General features: G+C 50.2%; 1 protein-coding gene across 1 annotated transcript in view; it reads right to left on the reverse strand.

The window, feature by feature from the left end:
* Positions 1-5,748: 5,748 nt before the first annotated feature.
* Positions 5,749-22,262, reverse strand: part of Plcg2 (phospholipase C gamma 2) — a 63,340-nt gene continuing 46,826 nt past the window's right edge. Inside the window, exons 23-33 of the mRNA XM_090357222.1 lie at positions 21,299-21,395; positions 19,890-19,956; positions 18,627-18,784; positions 17,301-17,403; positions 15,661-15,870; positions 15,162-15,307; positions 14,554-14,668; positions 13,545-13,712; positions 12,573-12,661; positions 7,359-7,543; positions 5,749-6,076 (exon numbers count right to left, since the gene is read on the reverse strand). Of these exons, the coding sequence (XP_090213348.1) occupies positions 6,034-6,076; positions 7,359-7,543; positions 12,573-12,661; positions 13,545-13,712; positions 14,554-14,668; positions 15,162-15,307; positions 15,661-15,870; positions 17,301-17,403; positions 18,627-18,784; positions 19,890-19,956; positions 21,299-21,395 (1,381 nt within the window). The 3' untranslated portion in view covers positions 5,749-6,033. The remainder of the gene's footprint in view (positions 6,077-7,358; positions 7,544-12,572; positions 12,662-13,544; positions 13,713-14,553; positions 14,669-15,161; positions 15,308-15,660; positions 15,871-17,300; positions 17,404-18,626; positions 18,785-19,889; positions 19,957-21,298; positions 21,396-22,262) is intronic.

The raw sequence follows: 22,262 nt of genomic DNA on the forward strand, positions 1-22,262 counted from the left end.
TGACCCTGAGCTTCCTTTTGCTCAAGGTTAGTGCTCTGCCACTTGAGCCACAGAGCTGCTTCTGGCTTTTTCTGAGTCGTTTATTGGAGATAAGAGTCACAGGGGCTTTTCCACCCAGGCTGGCCTTAAACTACCAGCCTCAGATCTCAGCCTCCCCAGTAGCTAGGATTGACAGGTGTGAGCTGCTAGCGGGCACACTCAGCACTTACACATTCATGGTATTTCTGACATTTACCCACTCAGTACCCTCCATCTTGGCCCCTACTAGCTCCCACTTTACACTTTTATGAGAGAGAGAGAGAGAGAGAGAGAGAGAGAGAGAGAGAGAGAGAGAGAAAACACCTTTCTCAGTCTGGTTTTTGCTTAACGTTGCAATATTGCAGTCATTTGGGGGGCCCCCAACTCCCCAGCAACAGCTTTGCCAGCACTTAACGAATGGAGCTAGGAGACAGTGTAACAGCAGTGGCTGCTCTCCACCTTCGGGTGGATAGAGAGCAGCCTGGGCCTTCCGTGGGGCTGAGCTTTTAAAGGAGAACTCCCCACACCGGTGGCGGTCACCTCTCAACGCCCTAGTCAATAATCACAAAGATGAAACCACCCCCGGGGGGGGGGGTCGTAACTACTGGCAGGTGGTCAAACGGGTTAAGCATTTTTACAGAAACATTTGGCAGCTGAGCCTGCCAGATTATTACAAAGGTGGTCTCCATTTCTATCCATTTTCTTCCAAATGACATTTTGTTCTTTTGGACTTAGTAATATTATGTATATGCCACATTTACTTTATCCATTCATTGACTGGTGAATCCCTAACCAATTACGAATAGTGTGCCTATAAACATAGGTGTGTACAGATTTTTATTAACAGTACTTCAGATAAATGCCCAGATGGTAATAGCAAGATCAAATAGTAGCTCCTGTTGGCCAGCAGACTAGATTTCAGGCCTTTTTTCTACCTGGGCCATCTGCTTGGAAAGGCGGTGAAGCTTCTGACAGCCAGGCCGCTGGTCGTTTTGGGGACACTCTCCCACCATTAGCTGCAGAGCAAGGTGGTGGGAGATGGCACCTTTTGTCCTCTTATCCCGTCATCCCAGGTCTCTGAATTGGACAAGGCTTCCATCTTTCTGTGGTGTTCTCTCCCAGTCGCTCGCCCTACTGCAGATATGTGCAAACTGCTTTGATCCCCTTTGAGGAAGAGCTGGCGGGTGCTGAAGCTGGCTACGCAGTCATCTTCCCCGACCCCCGCAGGGGCTTGTGATCCGGAGAGGAATTTGTTCAGCAGTGACACCGCTCACAAAGCGAGCCATGAGTGCCACAAGTCAAGGCTGGTCTGAGTCTCCACAGGGCAGCAGCGACAGTAGAGCCGCCACGAGATCAAATCCTCTGGATGGCACGAGCTGTGTCTGTGCTCTTTGCGATTGGTCTTGGAACCAACTGCACCATTTTATTAGACCATTAATGAGTTCAATGGAATTTTCCACACGTTCGTGTCATATCACTGAGTTATAGCTGTAACCATTTTTCCTCAATGATCATTTAGCAGCTCTAATTTCCTCTAGGCGTTTTGTTACTCCTCGTGTAACATGTAATGCATAGGTGTGTGCTCGGCTATTCTGTTTGGGGACTCCACTGACTCATGGGTCAGGAGGTGGCTGGAGGTTGGGTGTGGTGAGGTATAGGCACAGGGCCTGGCTTTCTATGAACCCTCCCAGAAAATGCAGTGACTCACACCCTGGCATGTCCTGTCACTGTCCTCAGAAATACAGTAACTTGTAACAGCATTGCTCCTCCCAGCCTAAACACTCTTCCAAATGATGATGAACTGGCTAATTTTATAACTATGGGTTTCTACATAGTGAACTCGTTAAACAAAAAAGTAGAGGCTTATAAACACGATATAGAGATGCATTTTTAAAAGAATTATAATTTGAACTCATGGCTGAATTGTTTCATCTAGGATCATAAAATGGAAACAGCAGATTTACAAAAAAAAAAAAGTTCCGGGAAAAATACTGTACTCATTCATACCATTCCTTTATTATATTTTAAATGTGATACAGCTTTTTTCACATCAATAATAGGCAACATGTGTGTGACACCTCCACATAATTGCCTATGTACATACACATACTATTTATATAAAAATTAAGCTTTAGTAATAAAACAGGAGCTTACAAACATAGCTTTTCAACGCCTAGAGCAAATAAGAAATATGAAGATTCGGAGAAAGAGAGATGGCTGACAATTGTGGTTCTTCAAGGGACTATTTGAAAATTACCAACCCAGGACAAAGGGCTGGGGAATGTTGAATCCCAGCCACTCGGCTGCTGAACCCACAGCATTCACGTTACCAACTCAGTGCATCCAGCTAGGAGTCACTTGAGTAGCTTCTGTCTGGTAGAGGGAAGCCCCAAGCTCCAGCGGGGCCCACCTTCAAAGGTAAACATCCCACGCAGGTGTGTATGACATCATCCTATGATGCCCAAAGCCAATAGTCCCAAGGACAAAATTACATGCAGGTGGTCGAGCATGTTACGCATTTGAACAAAAACAAAAACAATTTGGCAGCTGAGCTTAACAGATTATCACAAAGAATACTTGCCTAGCACGCACGAGGCCCTCAATTTGACTCCAGCCCTGCAAGGTAACAAGAGAGATAAAGAAAACCTAGGACTGATCACTGCATGCTTTTTAAAGGTCAAATGCGGGCCGGGAGTTTGGCCTAGTGGTAGAGAGCTTACCTAGCATGCACGAAGACCCGGGTTCATATTCCTCGGTACCACATACGTAGCAAAAAGCCAGAAGTGGTGCTGTGGCTCAAGTGGTAGAACTCTAGCCTTGAGAAAATCCAGGGACAGTGCTCAGGCCCTGAGCCCAAGCCCAGGATTGGCAAAAAAAAAAAAAAAAAAAAAAGTCAAATGCGTGATTTTCTGTATTTTTGGGTCTAATTATTGATTAGATGGTGACTTTTAAGGTTGCCTTCAAAAAGCTAAATGTCACATAAGCGAAAGGTGAACTTCCATTCCTTTAAAGCGAAAAGGACTGAGCCTCCTTGTAGCCATTCTTGGTTTAAGTAATTCCTCCTTTAGAGCCCCTAGGTCAATGATCTTCAAATATTATGTTTAGATGCCTCCTTCACTGAAACTTGAAGCTGTGTAGCCCTGGGTACATCTCTAAATTAAGACCAAAAAGGTTTCATCATAAATAAGTACAAAGGTAAAAGGGACGGCATGCTGTAGGTGATGCATCTCTAAATAAAATTATTTTTCTCCTCTTCCTCCTTCTTCAGCTGCTTCTGCAGCTTCGACTCCAGCCTTCAGCTCTCACTTTGATTTTTTGTTCAAAGCTGGTACTTTGCAACTTGGAACACACAGCTACTTCCAGGAGTTTTCTGGCTAATGGGAGATAAAGAGTCTCTCAGGTTTGCCCAGGTTGGCTTCAAACTCCAGTCTCCTGAGTAGCTAGGATTAAAGTTGTTTTTGTTTTGTTTAAACTCTACCACTGAGCCATGCCTCTAGCCCTTACATTTCTGTTTAGTTTAGCCAACAGGCTCTAAATACATGTTCATTGACACTGCCCTTCCTTCAAAAATTATGTAAACAGTCATTTTACATTTTTAATTTTTTTTTATTTTTAGCTGGGCTTGGGCACTGTCCCTGAGTCTCTTTGTGCTCAAGTCTAGCACTCTACCACTTGAGCTGCAACACTACTTCCAGTTTCTTTTCTTTTTTTTTTTTTTTTTTGCCAGTCCTGGGCTTGAGCTCAGGGCCTGAGCACTGTCCTTGGACTTTCTCAAGGCTAGAGCTCTACCACTTCAGCCTCAGCAGCACTTCCAGCTTTTTCCTATGCATGTGGTACCAAGGAATCGAACCCGGGTCTTCATGCATGCGAGGCAAGCACTTTAACCACTAGGCCAAACTCCCGGCCCCATACTTCCAGTTTCTTCTGAAGAGTTACTGGAGAGTCTCAGACTTTCCTGCCTGGGCTGGCTTTGAACCTGGATGCTCAAATCTCAGCCTCCTGAGTAGCTAGGATTCCAGGCGAGAGCCACCGGTGCCTGGCTTAGTTTTTATAGGCAATGATATATTTTCCACTTTAATCCCTTGCATTCGTATTTTTATACCTGTTCCCCTTCAAACTTTGGCTTAATTACTTGAGATTTTTATATCACTTAACCATCTCTGAAACAAGATTATATGATAGCTTATCAGGTTTATAAGGCTCCAGGACTTTAATTTCCTCGTCATCTGGAAATCGAACCTTTAGTCATCAACATTAAATGGAGCTGAACCTCACTGGGGCTTTTTCCTCGATGACCTCATCTAGGTAGATGGATGTTGTCATTGTCAGAAAGAGCCAGGGCACAGCCGATTTCATTCTCTCTTCAGTTCCACACGTGGAGGGGTTGAACAGCCGGTTCACAGGGAGGGGATGGAAGTGGGGAAGCTGGACACAAAAGAATGTCTGCATTCTCCCACCTTCTCTGTGAGGTCGCGTGAGCACAGAAACATCCATCGCATGGAGACAAACCATTACAAATTACCAGATTTGCAGAAGGCTTCCCGCCATTGCCTAGTCTTTCACTCCCCCAACATCCACATTTTAACCCCTGCGTTGTCAAGTGTGGGAATTAGGCTCTGGTCACTACCTGGCCCCTGGCTATACTTCTCTCCCTCCAGCCTTTCTCGAAGGTTCCTTTATACACTGGCTACCAGGAGGACTCTTCTTGGCTGCTGACTGCTAGACGGAGCAACTCCTGGGGAAAGCAAAGTAACATGGTCTGATCCTCTACCTTTGTCCTAGCTTTGTGGTCAGGGTGGACCCTGGGTAGAGGCCGCCTTTGCTCTGGTCCAAACACCTTGGCACACACTTGGCCTGGGGCAGTAAGGACTCAGTCCATTTTTGTGGGATGAAAGGATGGCGTCTTTTGGCCAGGCAGAGCTTGATTTGCTTGAATCGGCTCTTCCAGCAGAACACATGCACCAGTCCCAGTGTTTTGGAGGGCAAACTACTGATTTGTAGAGGTGTCAGATCCGCACTCAACTACTACATAGTGCTGAACAGTGTGGGAAGAGCTGCCACTGACATTTGTCATAGCACCCTAACACTTTAAAGCTGAGTCTGCTGCCCCAGAAAAGTAGATAACACACAGAAATCCCCTCAGCACCCAGGTCAACCCACCTTTCATTCACCCCTTTACACCAGAAAGTGACCTCTGAGCCATGGAGCAAAGGCTTTCCCAGCAGCGTCTGGCCAGCTCAGCTGAGCTGCAGTGAAATGAACGAGGCAGGCAGAGCAACAGCACGCCCCGGAAATGGCCGCCTATCAGTAGCTCCCTGGTCCAACTGGCTTTGTGAAACAGAGGCCCCAAGATTTCTACCCACCAAGCCCAATATCAAGTCACAAAGCAAGCTTCTACCACTTATTATAAAACTGACCTAAGGGACAACCTCCTTCACTAAGCATTTCTTGTGGACTGCAGGTCCAGGGAGAAGGTCAGTGTAGCCAGCAACCCCCCTGGGTGTTAACACAACACACATCAAACTGAGTCCACAGATGGCAGCAGGCCTCCCGTAGGCCCTTGTGGAATCCAATGGCCTTAACAGTGGCACCACATGCCATTTTAATTACAGTGCTAACGAGTTCATTCCTTACGTCTTGGGTTCCTCTTCTGTGGGAGTCAACCATCTAGGTCAATCTTGCCAGTCAGAAAAGAAATCTTCACTCATTGGATAGGTGACACGTAGACGATTGAACTGCTCAAGATTGCCTGTGTTTTATTTAATGAGGTTGGAACACAAGAGGCCACACCATGACAGACACAGTTTAGGATTTCTCTATAAAGAATATAAGTTAAGAAAAAAAAAAGTCCAAAGTGGCATAATACCAGGAAATCACCCTGATTCCTTAGTCCTATTATCCTGGTGTCATCTCAAATGGAAGGCAGTGTCACAGGTAGCCTGGTCCCAGGGGCCAAACAGCACCTATGTCTGTATGCAAACACACCTGTCCCAGCTTACACGTGCACCCCGGCTTCTATGAGTAAAACTTGCTGTTGCTGACTCTCTTCTCTCTCAGCCTGAAATCAAAGCAGATTGAGCACTATGAGCAGGGCATGAGATGCAGGTTCTGTCCTAGCAACACCATTCCAGCTACACATTGGTGAGTGACTAATGGCTGGAGGGTACAAGACTGAGAGGCGGGCACTGGGGGGCTCTCAGTCTTGGTAAGCTATGGATGGAGTCTCCCAGAGGTTCAATCTCTTCCTTTGTAAAATAGAATCAATGACGCCTCAGGCCGATGTATGACTTCAGTACAATGTTGGTTGCTTCGAACCAACTGGTATCTTGTGAGACACACAGAAGCCCTGGCTGCGGGAGTTTGGCCTAATGGTAGAGTACTTGCCTAGCATGCATGAAGATCCAGGTTCAATTCCTCGGTACTACGTACATACATAGAAAAAAGCTGGAAGTGGTGCTGAGGCTCAAGTAGTAGAGCTCTAGCCTTGAGAAATCCCAAGGACAGTGCTCAGGCCCTGAGTTCAAGCCCAGAACTTGGCGGGGGGGGGAGGGGGGGATCCTGGCTGCATCTCGTCCCATCATGCCTGAGGTATAACCTGGGAAGGGGCAAGTTTCTGTCCTGATCTCAAGCTGTTAGACTAGCCCATTCTTAGGGACTCAATAGTGACTCCTTAAAAGTGGTCTGCTAGGCACTGATGGCTCACACCTGTAATCCTAGCTGCTCAGGAGGCTGAGATCTGAGGCCCATCGTTCAAGTCTTGGGGCTTGAACTTGGGACCTGAGTTTCTGTGCTCAAGGCTAGCACTCTACCCCGGGAGCCAGAGCTCTGCTTCTGGTTTTTTGGCAGGTAGGGGAGTTAGACTTTCCTGCCTTGGCTGGCTCAGATCTCAGGCCCATGAGTAGCTCAGATTACATCCATGAGCCACCAGTGCCCAGCTAGTGTGACTTATCTCTAATAAACTACTCAGAAAAGGCAGAAGTGGAGCTGTAGCTCAGTAGAGCATTATCCTTGAGCCAAAAAAAAAAGAAGCAGCAGCTCAGGGTCAACACTCAGACCCTGGGTTTAAGCCTCGGGACCAGCACAAAAGAAGAAGTTAGTGGTCATTCGGGCTGGAGTATATGCCTAGCATGAATGAGGCCCTGGGTTCCAACCTTACCACTGCAAAGGACATAAAGCTGGGGATCATGGCTAATTTTCATGATCCCACTGCAACATCCTTCTACACATGAGAGCTCTACGTAGGGGAGGGCTGGGCACTTAGGTACCGTTATAAATTCATGTACAGAGCCAAGAGGCCTAAAGAGTCGTGAGGAAGCAGGGCTGGGCTGGAGGCCACGCACCTCCGGTTGCACCTCTCCTGGTACAGCTGGAGCTGGTTCTCGTTGACGTTGAACTCCTTCACCAGAGCATCTCGGGTGGCACTGCGAAGGTTCTGGTGTGTGTCGTACAGAAAGAGCTGGTTGTTGAGTTCTTCCTGCCGCCTCCGCAGCTGGCGACAGGAGGAATACAGCTCCTCCTCACTCTCCTGGAAAGCAGGGGAAAGAACAGTGTGGGCGCTCGCAGGGCCCAGCTTTGACCTCGCAGGGAAGCAAGCACTTCGGAAAGGTGTGTCCCCTTCACATGTGGCTCTACTGGGAAATAGAGACAACAAATGCCCCTCAAAGAGTGGAGAGAAACAGAGGAAGAGCGGAGGTGGAGAATTTAGGATATGCTGAGGGGGGAGGGGAGAAAGAGAGAGAGGGGGCAATTTGAGGCCATCGAAGGGGGGGAAGGAAGAGGGAAACCAGGGAGAAGCTATCTCAAAAATAAGCTAGGCATGGTGTTGCATGTCTGTAATCTCAACTGCTCAGGAGGCAGAGGTAGGAGGATCATAGACAATGCCAAGCTGGGCAGAAAGGATGAGGTACAGCCTGCAAAACAAACTAAAAGGCCAAGGACTAGGGGATGGTTTAACTGTTTGCCTATCCAGCATAAGGCCCTGAGTTCAAGTTCCACTACCAGATAGATAGATAGATAGATAGATAGATAGATAGATAGATAGATAGATAGATAGATAGATAGATACAAACACAGATATGTACATACATACACGCATACACAGATTAATTGATATGAGTCTCACAAACTTTTCTGCCTAGCTTTATACTGTGATCCTCAGATCTCCGCCTCCTGAGTAACTAGGATTACAAGCCTGAGTCACTAGCATGTGTGAAGAAGGACATCATCTTTTCAACCTCAAAAACTAGGTCCAAAACTGGGAGAGAGTGAGGGGAGAGGTGAAGATGTCCGTAAAGAAATGTGCTTCTCACCTGACTGACGGAACTGTAACCCTTTTGTGCATCACTTTTTTTTTTTTTTTTGGTCATAGGGCTTGAACTCTGGGCCTGGGCACTGTCCCTGAGCTCTTCTGCTCAAGGCTACCACCCTACCCCTGCAGCCACTGTGCCACTTCTGGTTTTCTGGTGGTTAATTGGAGATAAGAGTCTCACAGACTTAGCCGAGGCGAGGTAGCTCACACCTGTAATCCTAGCTACTGAGGAGGCTGAGATCTAAGGATCATGGTTCAAAGCCAGCCCGTACATTAAAGCACACTAAACAACATGAGACTCTTATCTCCAATTAATCACTAGAAAATTGGAAGGGGAGCTGTGACTCCAGGGGTAGGGCGGTAGCCTCGAGCTGAAGAGCTCCTGGACAGCACCCAGGCCCAGAGTTCAAGCCCCATAACACACACACTCACTCTCTCTCTCTCTCTCTCTCTCTCTCTCTCTCTCTCTCTCTCTCTCTCTCTCTCTCTCTCTCTCTCTCACACACACACACACACACACACACACACACACACACACACACAAAAGGAATCTCACAGACTTGAGTGTCCAGGCTGGCTTTAAACTGTGATCCTTGCATCTCAGCCTCCTGAATAGCTAGGTATGTGTCACTTTTATAATAAAATTAAAAAAAAAAATCTAGGACCAGCTCAAGAGTATCGTCCCCAACATCCCAGGCTTCTAGAATGTGGGGCTGGGGTTCTCTTCACAGAGGCGCACACGCCCGCTTGGCTGAACCATGGCTGGCAGCGCGAGCCGGCCTTCCAAGGACCTGGGCACTTAGCTCTATGCTTTGAGGACAAGAGCTCCAGAAATCCGTAGGGAGGCCAGTTTCCTCCAATGTCCCCTCTGGGTACCACCGTGGAAATCATGTGAATGGGGGCTCCTTGCCTTGAGTGACAAGTCTGGCTATCACACATCAACCCAAAAGAGACTAGTTACTTTCAGAGAACTAGTCAACATGGATCAAAGAAAATGGTCCCTTTGTTCTTTGATCTATTATTCCACTGCTAAGTGTCTAGCTCTCAGGGATACTTTTTAATCAGCAAGGGGGAAAAAAGCCACACACAGACCTCTATTATTTATGAAGTAAAAAAACTGCCAACAATTGAAGTGTCCATGAGTGGAAGAGATAAGTGGATCAGGGCCTGGAAGCTGAGCAGAGAAAGCAGCGACGAGCCAACACAGGAGTGCTTACAGCCACCTATGACACCAGAAAAGGACGCACACACAAGTCTAACTTCAGAAATCTCACAAACAAACACAAAACAAGTACAAGGCAAAGGAAACCCATCAAGATGTTAACAGTGGTTTTTACACTCCGGCTGTTCAAAGGAAATTTTGTTTGCCAATTCCCCCTACTGTTTTTACTCTACTTCTCAAATTAAATAGAGTAGGAAATAAAATGGTGCTTTTCAAAGTACCCTTTCAACTCCTCTGTATAGCCAGCCAAGTGAAGGGTTGCGAATTGATAAAGTAATTGTGACATGAAAATGACTTCCTCCAAACAGCTCTAAAGTGCTTACAGACAGCATTCTGGGGCTGGCTGCAACTCAAGCTCAGCACATATTTTAGGAGTCGACTCCACGCAGCCCAGGCTGGATTGATCACTGGCTGATAGGACAGCCTTGCTGGAGGCTGTTTACCAAAATCTCCCCCAGGACCAGGGAGCAGACAATAAATACAGCAGGGTGGGGGTCTGGGGCCCAGGAGGAGACTGAGCTCTGGGTTCAAAGCCAGCCTGGCACAGGAAAGTCTGTGAGACCCTAATCTCCAATTAATCACCAAAACTCCAGTAGTGGAGCTGCGGCTTAAGTGGTGGAGTATTATTACCTTTGAGTGAAAAGGGTAAAGAAGGGACCAGACCCTAAGTTCACACCCAAGGACTGGAACAAAAGAAAAAATAAACAAAAGGAGGAAAGGTAGTCACTTATTTAAATGGGTTCCATCTACATTCCCAACTTGAAGGAAAGCTGAATCTATGGTCAGTCTACTTACTGAAAGAATCTGAGGGGTTTTTCTGCTGTTTTTTTTTTTAAAGGGGGTTTGGGGGCTGGGAATGTGGTTTAGTGGTAGGGTGCTAACCTAACATGCATGAAGCCCTGAGTTCTGTTCCTGAATACCACATAAACAGAAAAGGCCAAACGTGGTACTATGGCTCAAGTGATAAGAGTGCTGGCCTTGAGTAAAAAGAAGCTCAGGGACAGTGGTCAGGCCCTGAGTTCAAGCCCCAGGACTGGCAAAACAAAAATTGTTCACAATCTCACTTTTTACAGCAGTGAATGGATCTCCAAAGGATGATTCTGCCTTTCAGGGGACATTTCATAATGTATGCAGATAGTTTGGGTTTGTTATACCAGGGAATGGGATGCAAACATCCTTTGCTGTGGCCAGTGTCCACAACAAAGAGCATGTCAGCCCCAAATGTGAACGGCGACGAGACCAAAGATGTTATGCACTAACACAGGAGCGTACACAGGCCTGGAAAATGAAGGCAGCAAGCAGAACCGACGCTAACTTCCTCCACTTCTCCATCTCCGTGACAACCCTGTGCTCTGCACTACCCACACAGACACAGTGGGGTTTAATGGGATTTTTTAAAGAAAATTTTAAAAAGACATTTATACAAACCAGTAATTCCAACTTAAGTCTCTTAATTAAGGTATCTCAGTCTCTTGGTTGACAATTGACAGATGCATAATTCATTCTCAAAAAGGGAAGTTTTAGGCCCATAAATTCCCAATAACTGTCGGTTAACTTAGGGGGCCTGGTACAGGGAGAAGTAGATGCAAATTTTCTACCATAGAAGCAATTGTGGAAATTGATATCCTTTTAAGGAAGAAAGCCCATCATTTAAGATTAAATTTTCTTAATAATGTACTTTTCATTTTTTACAGTTAACTATTTAAAATTTATTTTAAACTGGAAAATTTTGTTACCGATATACTCTTGTCCTTTCAAGACAGGATTTTATCACCATGAGATTTTTTGTGTGTGTTGCTGTTTTTTTCTTCTGGTTTTCTTCTTCCTCGGTGCTGATCCTGGGATTTGAACAGTGTGACATCCCTGAGCTTTTGTGCTCAAAGCTAGTGCTCTACCACTTGAACCATTTTTGTGGCTAACTAGAGGTCAGAGTTTCATGGACTTTCCTGCCTAGGCTGGCTTCGAACCATGATCTTCAGAGCTCAGCCTCCTGAATAGCTAGGATTACAGGCGTGAGCCATCATTAGATTATGACAAATGGCGGTATTCCTTGGCTGTCTGAAGTTCTTTGGCCCCTACGTACTGTACCTCTTATGTCTCTTCATCCTATTACACATCCTCCTCATCTTGGTGCTTCTAAACTACTTTGGAGCAGAAAACTACCAAGGCTATGAAAAGTGAACGCAGGGAACAGCTCTGCAGAAACCCCTAAGGCTGTCTCTTCAAAGTGGAGTCCATGAATTTTTACTGCGCCCATCCCCCTCTACCACCTCCCGCCCATCTGAAGCTTCTCCACTGCATTCTGGAAGCTGTCAGATGAGCAATTTCCAATTCAGTGTTTACTTCTCAACAGCCAAAGGAACGAACGGTATCACAGGCTACGAATTCTCAACACAGAAAAGAACCAGGATGAAAAACAAGAAGGGCACCTGGAAGCAAGACCACGCCCATACCAGGCCACAGAATCTCCTGGCTCTTTCAAACTCTGTAACAGCCAGGGCCTAGTAGCTCACACGTATAATCCCAGCTACCCAGGGGAGTGTGATTCAGAGGATCATAGCTGAAGCCAGCCCGGGCAGGAAAGTTCAGATTCTATCTCCAAAATATCCAGTAAAGAGCAGAGCTGGAGGCATGGCTCAAATGATAAAGCACCATCTATGTAAGCAAGCCAAGCAACATGAGGCCCTGAGTTCAAACCCCAATACAAGGAGGCCACATCATGAGACCTTGTCTTGATACACTCAAGAAGGTGAGGGTGGGGGGATTAGAAATCTTCAAGGCCTTGGCAAACCAATAAGACTGGAAAGCTCCGTGAGCCTTTGTTCCCCTGCCACCTGTCCTGCAGCACTGGCCAAGCAAGATGCTGAGGACAAATCCAGAGCCCTGGACAACCAGCAACAAGACCTTCTTCTTTTCTGATGTCTCACCCTTGGGCTGGTCAGGTCTCAATAGATTTAAGTTCCTCGGCCCACGGCACCGCAAGCCGGCTCCACCCTCCCCGGACAATGCCCTCTGCCCACTTACCAAGACCGGCCGCATCTCACAGAACACCAGTAGAGACGCCAGCTCGATGTCCTCGCTGTACCCGTTTTTCAGAGGCACTGACCTAAACCCTGCAACGGAACAGAGGAGGGGTGCAAAGGCAGATTGTCAGCACGGATCTTCACTTTAGTGGGGTGCCAGGAGATCCTATGCCTGCTAAAGGAGTAGAGAAGGCAGTGTGCCATGCTTGGGGCTGACATGCTGGAAGCCAGAGGCCCTATCCTGAAAGTCAAGGGGAGAGACTGGCTCACTCGGGGTGAAACTACAAATCTCTGCCATCTAGCCATGAAATGGATCCATGCAGAAGAAATAGAAACCCGTAGAATGTTCCACATGGAATCTGGTGGGTGCAGGTATGGTGCAATTTCTTAAGTACTCGTGAGGCCAAGAGACTCCAAAAGGGTAGTGAATTCTCACACTTACTTCTTGTCCTTAGGTCTTTACACAGAATGGGACAGAAGAGTGTGTATATTTTAAAAGATTTGTAATCTGCCTATCCTGTGGTCCTTCCTGAGGAACTGCTTATCAGCCTCAATAGACCTGCCTCTCACTGCCTTTCCCCTCACCCACATTTGATTAATCCTGAGAACCAGCAATCCCGGCCAGACAATCATGTTTTCAAAGTCAGAAAGAATGTTGTGTTGTTTTGCTGTTCTCACTCATTCTTTTTGGGGGGAGAGTGAGCTCTGCTGTCCTTTTGCCCAAGGCTAGCACTCTACCACTTGAGCCACAGCACCACTTCTGGCTTTTTCTGTCATTAGAGATAAGAGTCTCATGGACTTCTTGCTCAGGCGGGCTTTGAACTACAATCCTGAGCTCTCCACCTCCTGAGTAGCTAAGATTACAGGCAAGAGCCACTGGCACCTGGCTTTTTTTTTTTTTTTTAAGCCAGCAGCGCAGCGCAGACAAAAGACAATCAGTTCAGCTGGATCTCTTCATTCAAATGCCTCTTACCTGACTTGATGCCTTTGATGGGGTACGTGGCATGGGCCAGGAAGTTGGGGTCGCTGAACATGTCTTCCTCATAGACCACAAAGCGCAGAAAGGCGAGGCTAGGGTCATAAATCTCGAACGTCACCTTCTCTTGGGTCGGAGCCCACACGGGGCTGAGACCGTTGTCATCTGCATGACACCAAAGCTGGTTAGAGGTGACACTAGTCATGCCCTCCATGGCTTGCTGGGCTCTTTCAATGACCACAGGTAGGGCAAGACACACCCAGCCCTGCCACGTTAATCACTCTGCATCTCAGCTTGTGCCCGAGGCTGGAAGGGATGCTAGGCCTTCAAAAGAGTCCCTCCTGTCCTCATCTCCTAGCAAAGCAAGCATTCCTCTTTTGGGGACATAAGGATTGAACACAGAGCCCCATCTCTACAGCCACACCCCTGCTCCATGTTTCCTTTTCCAGATAAAATCCCACTCTTTGCCCAGGCTAGCCTCAGTCTGCGATCCTCTTACTTCCATGTCCTCGAGGAGTGGGGATTACAATGTGTGCCATGACACATCAAACCAGCCAATCCCCCATCACCCGAGGTGTCTGCTTTCAGCCTGGCAGGTGTACAAGGCCAGAGCCGTGAGGCAGAGAAGGCTGCCCTGAAGTCTTGACCTGGATTCCTCATTTATGGGCAGCCACACACAGCACTGGGTAAATGACACAGTGGCCCTCGGAGCCAAGTTAGCAGAAGGAGGAAAGACAATGTCTCCCCAGCAGATGGACGGGGGCAGGAGGGGGCGCACACAGCTACCTGAGAGGTAAGGATGTGGGCCCAGACTGGCCTTGGATCCTGACCTTTCTATCTGAAAAACTAAACAGTGACAGGACTGGAGGCCCAAGCGGCAGGGCCCGTGCCCACAGTCCTGGCTCCCATCACTCACAGGGCCAAAAGAAGCAACTCCAAACTCCAAGGATCATTATCTGGGCATAAACCACTCGTCAACCGTGGAGAGAAAAAGCAGGCTACTCACTCACAACTGTCGTCTTAAACTTATTGTTGTCGTACTCGGCTCCACAGACTTCCACCTCCACGAAGGGGCAAGCGATGCTCCGCCCCAGCTTCGGGAGGTGCCGGGCTCCCAGAACCTGCCACGGGCAGAAGTCGAATTTGCCCCGGTGCCACAAGACAAGAAGAGTTTTACTGGAGTTCTACTGGCAGCGCACACCAGATCCAGAGTGTAGACAACGAGCAACCCTCCGGATTCCTCCCACAGGTGGATTCCCTGAACCCCAGGCTGCCCCCCAAACTCAGGTCAGAGTCCTGGGCTCTGGATTCCCCAGAGGGTGGGAAAGAGAGAAGCCTTCTCCTCCTTCTTAAGTAAGTCCATGAGCCATGCAATGCATGTATCACCCCCCAAAACTCTGAAGATGGCATTGGGGAGCCTCAGCCCAGAGGCTGGCTTCAGGGGACCCCCAAGGGACAGACTCACAGCATCACCCCACAAAGGACATGGGGAAGTACCAGGATGGGTTTGGGGAAGTCTCCCCACCCCTCCTACCCTGATCCCGGGCGCGCTGGGCATGTGGTCCAGCGGAGGCCACGCTGCGTGTGCCCCCCGTGGGGGTGGGGGCGCTGTACCTTGACAGTGAGTGTCATCACAATCTTCCTCTGCGACTCGGGGGGCATCGGGTCGTACTTTTCCGCACGCATGCTCTCAGGCTGCAAGACATAGCCTGTCCGTCCATTGAGCGAAAACAGTGCGTGGTTCATCTGCATGTATTTGTCTAGGAGAGAGACAAGCGCCAGCTGCCGGGGACCCTTCAGGAGCCCCACCAGGCTTCAAGACCACGGAGTCCTTCCTCTCCAGCACGGACCCCATGTCTGGAAGAAGTTTCTGAGACGGCCACTGAGCACCTGGATCCCGCCGAGCCTACAGCCACAGCTCGACTCCTAGACTTGCTTGTTACAAATGCTCATGTGTGTCCTCCTTTTCTTAAGCAGGGCTGCCTTGATGTCACACGGCCCGCTCATCCCTGTGTCCCCCAGCGCCCCATCCCCCAGTGGGCGAGCGTTCATCCTACCAGCCCCGGTGGGGACGTGGCTGCAAGGTGCTGTGCCCGTGCGGCCCCCCCCTCACCTGCAGTCTGGAAGTTGAGGGCCACCATCTGGGCACCGCACAGCCACAGGCGGAAGGGGTCGTAGTTGGAGGAGTCCACACGCTGCCCCTTGGGGTAGACGCGCGTCAGGCCCTTCTGATTGTACCGCAGGAGCTCGCCCGGCCTCTGCCTCACCATGCTGTCCGCCTTGGTCTCCACAAAGGAGCGGATCTCCCGGAAGTCGGGGTTCTCTGCACATAGAGTGGGTTACCCTTTACCCTGAGTGTGGGGAGGTCTCCCATCTTCCTGCCATGTAGGGCCCGGGGGACTGGAAGGGCACACCCCATTTAGTGCCACCATGGACACCCCAAGTAGAAAGAATGGGGTTGGGGTCCCCGGTCTTCCCACAGCCTCTCAGTCTAGATAGGCTGTACTTCACCTGTTGTTCAAAGCTACCCATCTCCTTGAACGAGAAGGCACAACAGTCAGAGAAAGGCCCAGAGGGGACGTCTCAGACAGAAGCGGGAGGGCGGGGCACAGGAGTGCATGAAGAGGCAAGGAATGGCGGGGAGCTTCTCGGAAAGGGTGCTGGAGACACAGGACAAATGAACCCAGCATTCTGGAAGAAGGGGAGCCATCGCGTGGAGGAGGGGTGTCCGGGGGGAGCCTCGCGGATGATGCGAAAGGGTGTTGGGGTGAGGCTATGGCTCCTCCTTGCTCCCTCCTGGTCGGGGTGGGCAGGGGGGACAGTGAAGCAGTGGACATGCTGGGCCTGGCTGGGGTTCATCCTGAGCTTTGGCATGTCACCTGCAGTGGCTGGCCCTGGGGACCAACCCTGCCTCTGTGCTAATTCCCTAGCTCTCTAAATCCGAGATTAAAGATAAGGAGTTGCTCAAAAGGCCTGGAGGAATAAGTGTGGACGATGAAACGGGATCGTTAAAGATCTTGTTGCTTGAGAGAGGATCCGATTTTCAATCCTTCCATAATAGACTAAGTAATATTCCCCCAAAGACACCCACACCTTCAGCCCCGGGGTCAGTGGATGTGTGCAGACGTGGTTCAATTAAGAGTCAGGACGAATGGGCTGGGAATGTGGCTTCGTGGTAGAGTGCTTGCTTAGCATACAGGAAGCCCTGGGTTCCATTCCTCAGTACCACATGCACAGAAACAGCCGAAGTGGTGCTGTGGCTCAAGTGGTAGAGCTCTACCCTAGAGCAAAAGAAGCTCAGGGACAGTGCCCAGGTCTTGAGTTCAAGCCCCAGGGGGTGTATGTGTGAGTGTGTTTAAACAGTCTGATGAAGGGAGGTTTTCCTGGTAACTCTGTGAGGCCCACTGCAATCTCAGTGGAGGCAGATTGGAGACCACAGAGGCAGACATGGCAGTGCCTCTGAAGAAGAGAAGCTGGGGGAAGCTAAGAAGGGATTGGCCCAGCTCAGCCCTTGACTTCAGCCCAGGGTGCTGCTTTCAGTCCCCCAGGGCTGAGGCTCGTGTGTGTCGTTTCTAGCCACCACGTGTGTGGCTGTTTGCAGCAGAGGGAATAGATGGGCCTCTAAATCAGTTTTACGACAGGACGCCACAGGGCTCCGAGGACACCCTGGAGGAAGGCATGGGTACGGGGGAGCCAAAAGGAAGCCATCAGTGCCTCGACCCTCTGCAAGGGGCAGAGTCCTGGAGGACTCACCTAGATTGTCCTTGGTTTTGCTGGTTGGCTTGCAGTAGACCACCAAGTCAGAGAGCTCAATGGCGATCGACTGGTTCTTCTCCCAGTACTTCATGTTGTTCTCCTGTGGAAGACCGGCCATCTCCACTCACCGCCTTCAGGCCAGCACCTGAGCAATCACAAGCTCGCAGCTCCCCTCCTCATCCCCACATCCACCCCACATCACGGGAGGCAGTGCTCGGAGCAGGAACTCAGTTCTGATCCGTGTTGGGTTTTGTTAACTTTCTAGTAGAATGATGAGACCTTAGAAACTACCCTCAAGTTCAAATGCCAGTGTCACCAGAAAACAGAAAAAGGAAAAGAAAGCTCGAAAGAGTCAAGAGCCACTCACAGGCCCCTGGTTAAATCTGGGCAGAGGGGAGATGGAGATAGCCAGGGAAGATGGCCCCGTGACGGCGCTCAGCACAAAGCCTTGGAAACATGACAAGTTCCCACGAGGAAGGAAAGGGGGGACCTTCTGGGCCAGGGCTGGCCAACGTGGGGGCAGCCTGCAGAAACGGGGTGCTGATGCAGGACTGAGGGACGCTCACTCTACCCAGAGCCCACTGGACCCTGTAAGTTCTAGGAAATCTTTACGATCGGCCCTTTGGGGGCAAGGTCTGCCTCACAAGGAAGTAGACTCGTGGGCAGCTAAGCTTTCTTGCCAGTGCATGGCCACAGATTGCGCAGAAGTGGCACTTTCCACAGCATGGGCATGGTGACAAGGTGACAGTTCAGGCGCCACTGCCCCACGCCTCCCTGGCAGCCGATCAGCTTATGACCTGGCTGTTCATGTAGTTCCATGCCCGGTGTCTGTCAGCCCTGCTGGCGGCAAACTCCGCGCTCTCCAACTCCAAATCTTCTGCTTCTACTCAGAAGCCCACAGACTCTCCCAACACTGCCAGCCAGACTCAGGGGCTCGCCTTGGACCAACGTAGGAAAAGCCTCCGTATCCTAGAACCCAGTGGGGGACAGGACCCAGGCCCTCGGGGATGGTGTGGTTGGACGGATCCAGGCGGCTTTGCACAATATTTACACAGGACAGCTGCATACAGGTCATGCTGGCTCGGTAAGCACTGAAGGGCAACCAAGCACCAAACACTTACCCGTACTCTAATTCCTCCTCCACTCAGTTTCCAGGCACCCCTGATACCCCTTCCTCTTTCTAAGGAAAAGGCTCCTACTCCGGCCTGCCTTGCCTCCCTCCTGAGTTCTGCGCAGCCTTCCAGCCTGTTCCTCTGGCTGCCTGCCTCCACGCAGAGCCAGGTCCATCTGTGCCCACCTGTGCCCACCTGTGCCCCGTCCTACCTTGGTATTCATCTTCCAGGTAATCTGCCGAATGCTCTGGAACCATTCAAAGAGCTCTTCCACGCTGTCCGTGGCAAACTCCACAGGGGGGTCACCCTGCTTCTTGGGCTCCAGAATGAAGACGAAAGGTTTCTGGTTCTTTCCGTGTGGGGCTTTCACTGTGAGGAGAAGGGAAGTTCGCGTGGCTATGAGGACATTGGGGCTCAGCTCACCCAGCCTCAGTGCTTGGCCTGCTCCAGCCCACACCACCGGAGCCGGTGCCACCATCATCCCTGCTCTCACACTGCGGGTCTACACTGCACACTCTCCAGCAGTCCCAACCTCCCTCCCCATCACCCCCCCCACCCTGTGAGACCTGGTGTAGACATGTTTAATAAAAATAAAACCAAATGGAAGAGTCAGGAGCCAGTGGCTCGCACCTATAATCCTAGCTACACCACAGGCTGAGATCTGAGGGTCCTGGTTCGAAGCCAGCCAGGCAAGAACGTCTGTGAGACTCTTACCTCCAGTTACCTACCAAAAAGCCAAAAGTGGCGCTCTGGCTCAAGTGGTAAAATGCTAGCCTTGGGCAAAAATGCTCAGGGACAATACCCAGGCCCTGAGTTGAAGTTGTAAGACCGTTATTCTCCCCACCCCCCCCCACAAAAAAAAGCATATATACTGAAGGGTCTTGAGATGTCTTGAGTTCAAAACAAACTCTAAATCTAAGGATAGGTGTCCTCACGACAAAAGGAGAAGGAGCCATGCACCCCAGACGCATGCCTGTAATCCTAGCTACTCAGGAGGCTGAAATCTAAGGATTGTGGCTCAAACCTTGGGCAAACTGACATCTGGAGAGAAGTGACAGGCACATGATGTCCTGGGCCTAGCAGCTGAGCATCGGAACTCCATGTTGTACCTTGGCCAGGCCAGTAGCTTGCTCAGCAACTGGAAAAGCACAGGAACTTGGGTGGGGCCCTGGGAGGTCCTTGTCAGCAAGCGAATCCTGTGATGGCTGCCACTTCACCATCATCAACCAACCTGGCATCTAAATCCAGGCAGGGCACAATCCAGACTGCTGTTCCCTGCTCAGAGCGGCACCGGGAAGGTTCCAGGAAGCCCCAGCTTTGCCCAGACTGCACCGCCCACCTGGAATCCCCTGCTGCTGCCAGCCTCTCCCTATTAAACCCTAGCTTGATTTGTAAGCCTCAAACATGCTCCTTCAGGTAGCCTTCCCAAACCGGTCTTGCCCTCAAGCTAAGACCAGCCCAACAAAGCACCTACCAACATTATAGGTGTTTAGGTCCAAAATCCCTCTGCAGAGAGATCCTAAGGGATTATCTTCAATAATCTGTGAAGAAACATGATGTAAGTCAGTTATTGTAATGGCTGCCATGAGAAGCCAGCCAGTTGCCACAGCGTCGCGTTCATCTGAGAGTCTGCTCATCTGAGAGTCTACTTGTGAACTGTTTAAAATGTGATTTTGTTACAGGATCCCTCTCAGGGGCGGGGGGAGGGGCGGTGTGTGGGGGGAACTAAAGAATAAAGTAGGCCAGGCGCAGTGGCTCACACCTATAATCCCAGCTGCTCGGGAGGCTGAGATCTGTGGATCTCAGTTCAAAGCCAGCCCAGACTTTCCTGAGACTCTTATCTCCAATTAAATACCCAAAAGCTGAAAATAGCTCTGTGGCTCAAAGTGGTAGAGTGCTAGGCTTGAGCAGAAAAGCTCAGGGATAGGCTGTGAGTTCAATTCCCAGAATCCATACAAAAAAAAGAAAAAGAAAAAGAAAGAAAAGAAAGAAAGAAAAAGAAGAACCTCCCCTGACTCCCCATGTCCTGTGGGCACAATGCTTTAGTCTCAGTCCTGTGTGTTTTCAGGCCTTCTGAGCTCCAGGAAGCCTTCCCAGCAACTACCCCCTCCCCTAATGGCACACTGGAACTGTCCGAGATAAACTCAATCTGGATTGTAGCCAGGATTATGCAAACACATATGCACATATGCATGCTGGACACCTCACATTGCACGCTTGGACTGCACACCACCTCTACCCCCTCTCTTCTGATCACTATTGAACTTTAACTTGATTTTTAAGACACAAACACACCTTACTCCAGGTAGCCCTGCTGGATTGGCCCTGCCTCCCATATGAAACAGTGCTTTGGGATTGAAAGAAATCTCCAAGTCCCCATTATCAATCTGATGCTGGCACAGGAAGTGAGCTTTCTGGATAAAAGGTGGTTAGGAACGGAAGAGCGGCCCCATGTCACCTTCCAGTCAGGGCCCCGATTCCTGCACAGCAAACATGCCTGGCTTCCAAACCAAACAAGCTATGTCTGCAAACTGCAGACAAATCCTCCCATTTGGCTGCTTTTGCCCCAATGGAAGTGATTCTCCACCAAAGACGCCTTGCTGGGCCATGCCCTGATCTGCCCGCCCCAGCCCTGCCCTGCTCTGCCCGGCCCGGCCCAGCCTAGCCCAATTAAAGCATAACTGAATGACTACCATGGCAACCTTCACCCATAACAGGGACAGTCCCAATATCACATCTCCCCTGCACAGATGACACCAAGTGTGTCTACATTCACCCCACCACCACCCCCCAGCTGAGATGGCCCAAGGACCCCCCCCCGCCCCGCCCTGCATCCCCTCCTCAAGCACAGGTCTCCTGCGGTGACCCAGGGCACGGACTCACCTGCTTCTCCAGCTCCTCGGGGTCGCCAGCCGAGACGTCTTCCACGTAGTTGGATGGGAAGTACTGCTGGATTCGGGTCCCGTAGTCCCCCTTCCACCTGCAAGAAAGCAGACGGCATCGGGGCCTGCACCAGGGGCCGTTCATCATCCACTACCGCTCACTGGCTCTCACTCACAGGGGAGTGAGTGTCCAAGTGACAGAGGAGGGAACAGCCTCTGCCATCACAGAGCACTGCAAAGGGAGCCTCTGACTTTTTTTAAGTCACCAGTGGGTTCCAGGGGACAGTTTGCCTGCTAAAATGAAAATGAAGACCAGGCATGGTGGCCTGATGCAAAAGGCAGAGATCTGGAAGCTCCTGGTCCAGTTCCAACAAGCGAGGTGTCGTGGTACCTGCCTGGTCCCCGCTACCGAGAGACACAAGAGGACTGCAGTTCCAAAGTCAGCTAGGCCGACATGAAAATAACCAAAACAAAAAGCACTTGGGACATGGCTCAAGTGTGAGAGTGCCCACCGCCACGGGAAGGAAGGCTAGGCGTTTAGACACTAGGGCATATAGAGAAATTGCTAGAATCAGGTGACCTGGACTCATACTCCAGCTCTACCATTGGCTGCGCGTGTGTCTTGTGATCCCAGGTCAAACAAACACGAACAGGAGCACAGGGGAGAGCGCCTGCCACTGGAGAGGCTGAGCTCTGGCTGCGCCCCTCGGATGGGAGGTCCTCAAGAGAGGCGAGTCCCTGCCCTGGAGCATGAAGCCCCTGACAGGGAGGACATGGGGCAGCCCCACCCCCACCCCATCCTGCCCTAGCTACAGCAGCGAGCTCTGCCAATCAGAACTGGCATGGAAGGAGAGAGTTCTGATCCCAAGCCATGTCTGAAAATCCCTGGATCAGAGCCCCTTTCAGGAGTGTGGGGTGGGCTGGTGTGGGGATGGGGTGAAGAGGGTGGAGCCACTGTGTGGGCT

Source organism: Megascapheus bottae, chromosome 24, assembly GCF_031878675.1.
Source record: "Megascapheus bottae isolate mThoBot1 chromosome 24, mThoBot2.hap1, whole genome shotgun sequence".
NCBI classification, from domain to species: Eukaryota; Metazoa; Chordata; class Mammalia; order Rodentia; family Geomyidae; genus Megascapheus; species Megascapheus bottae.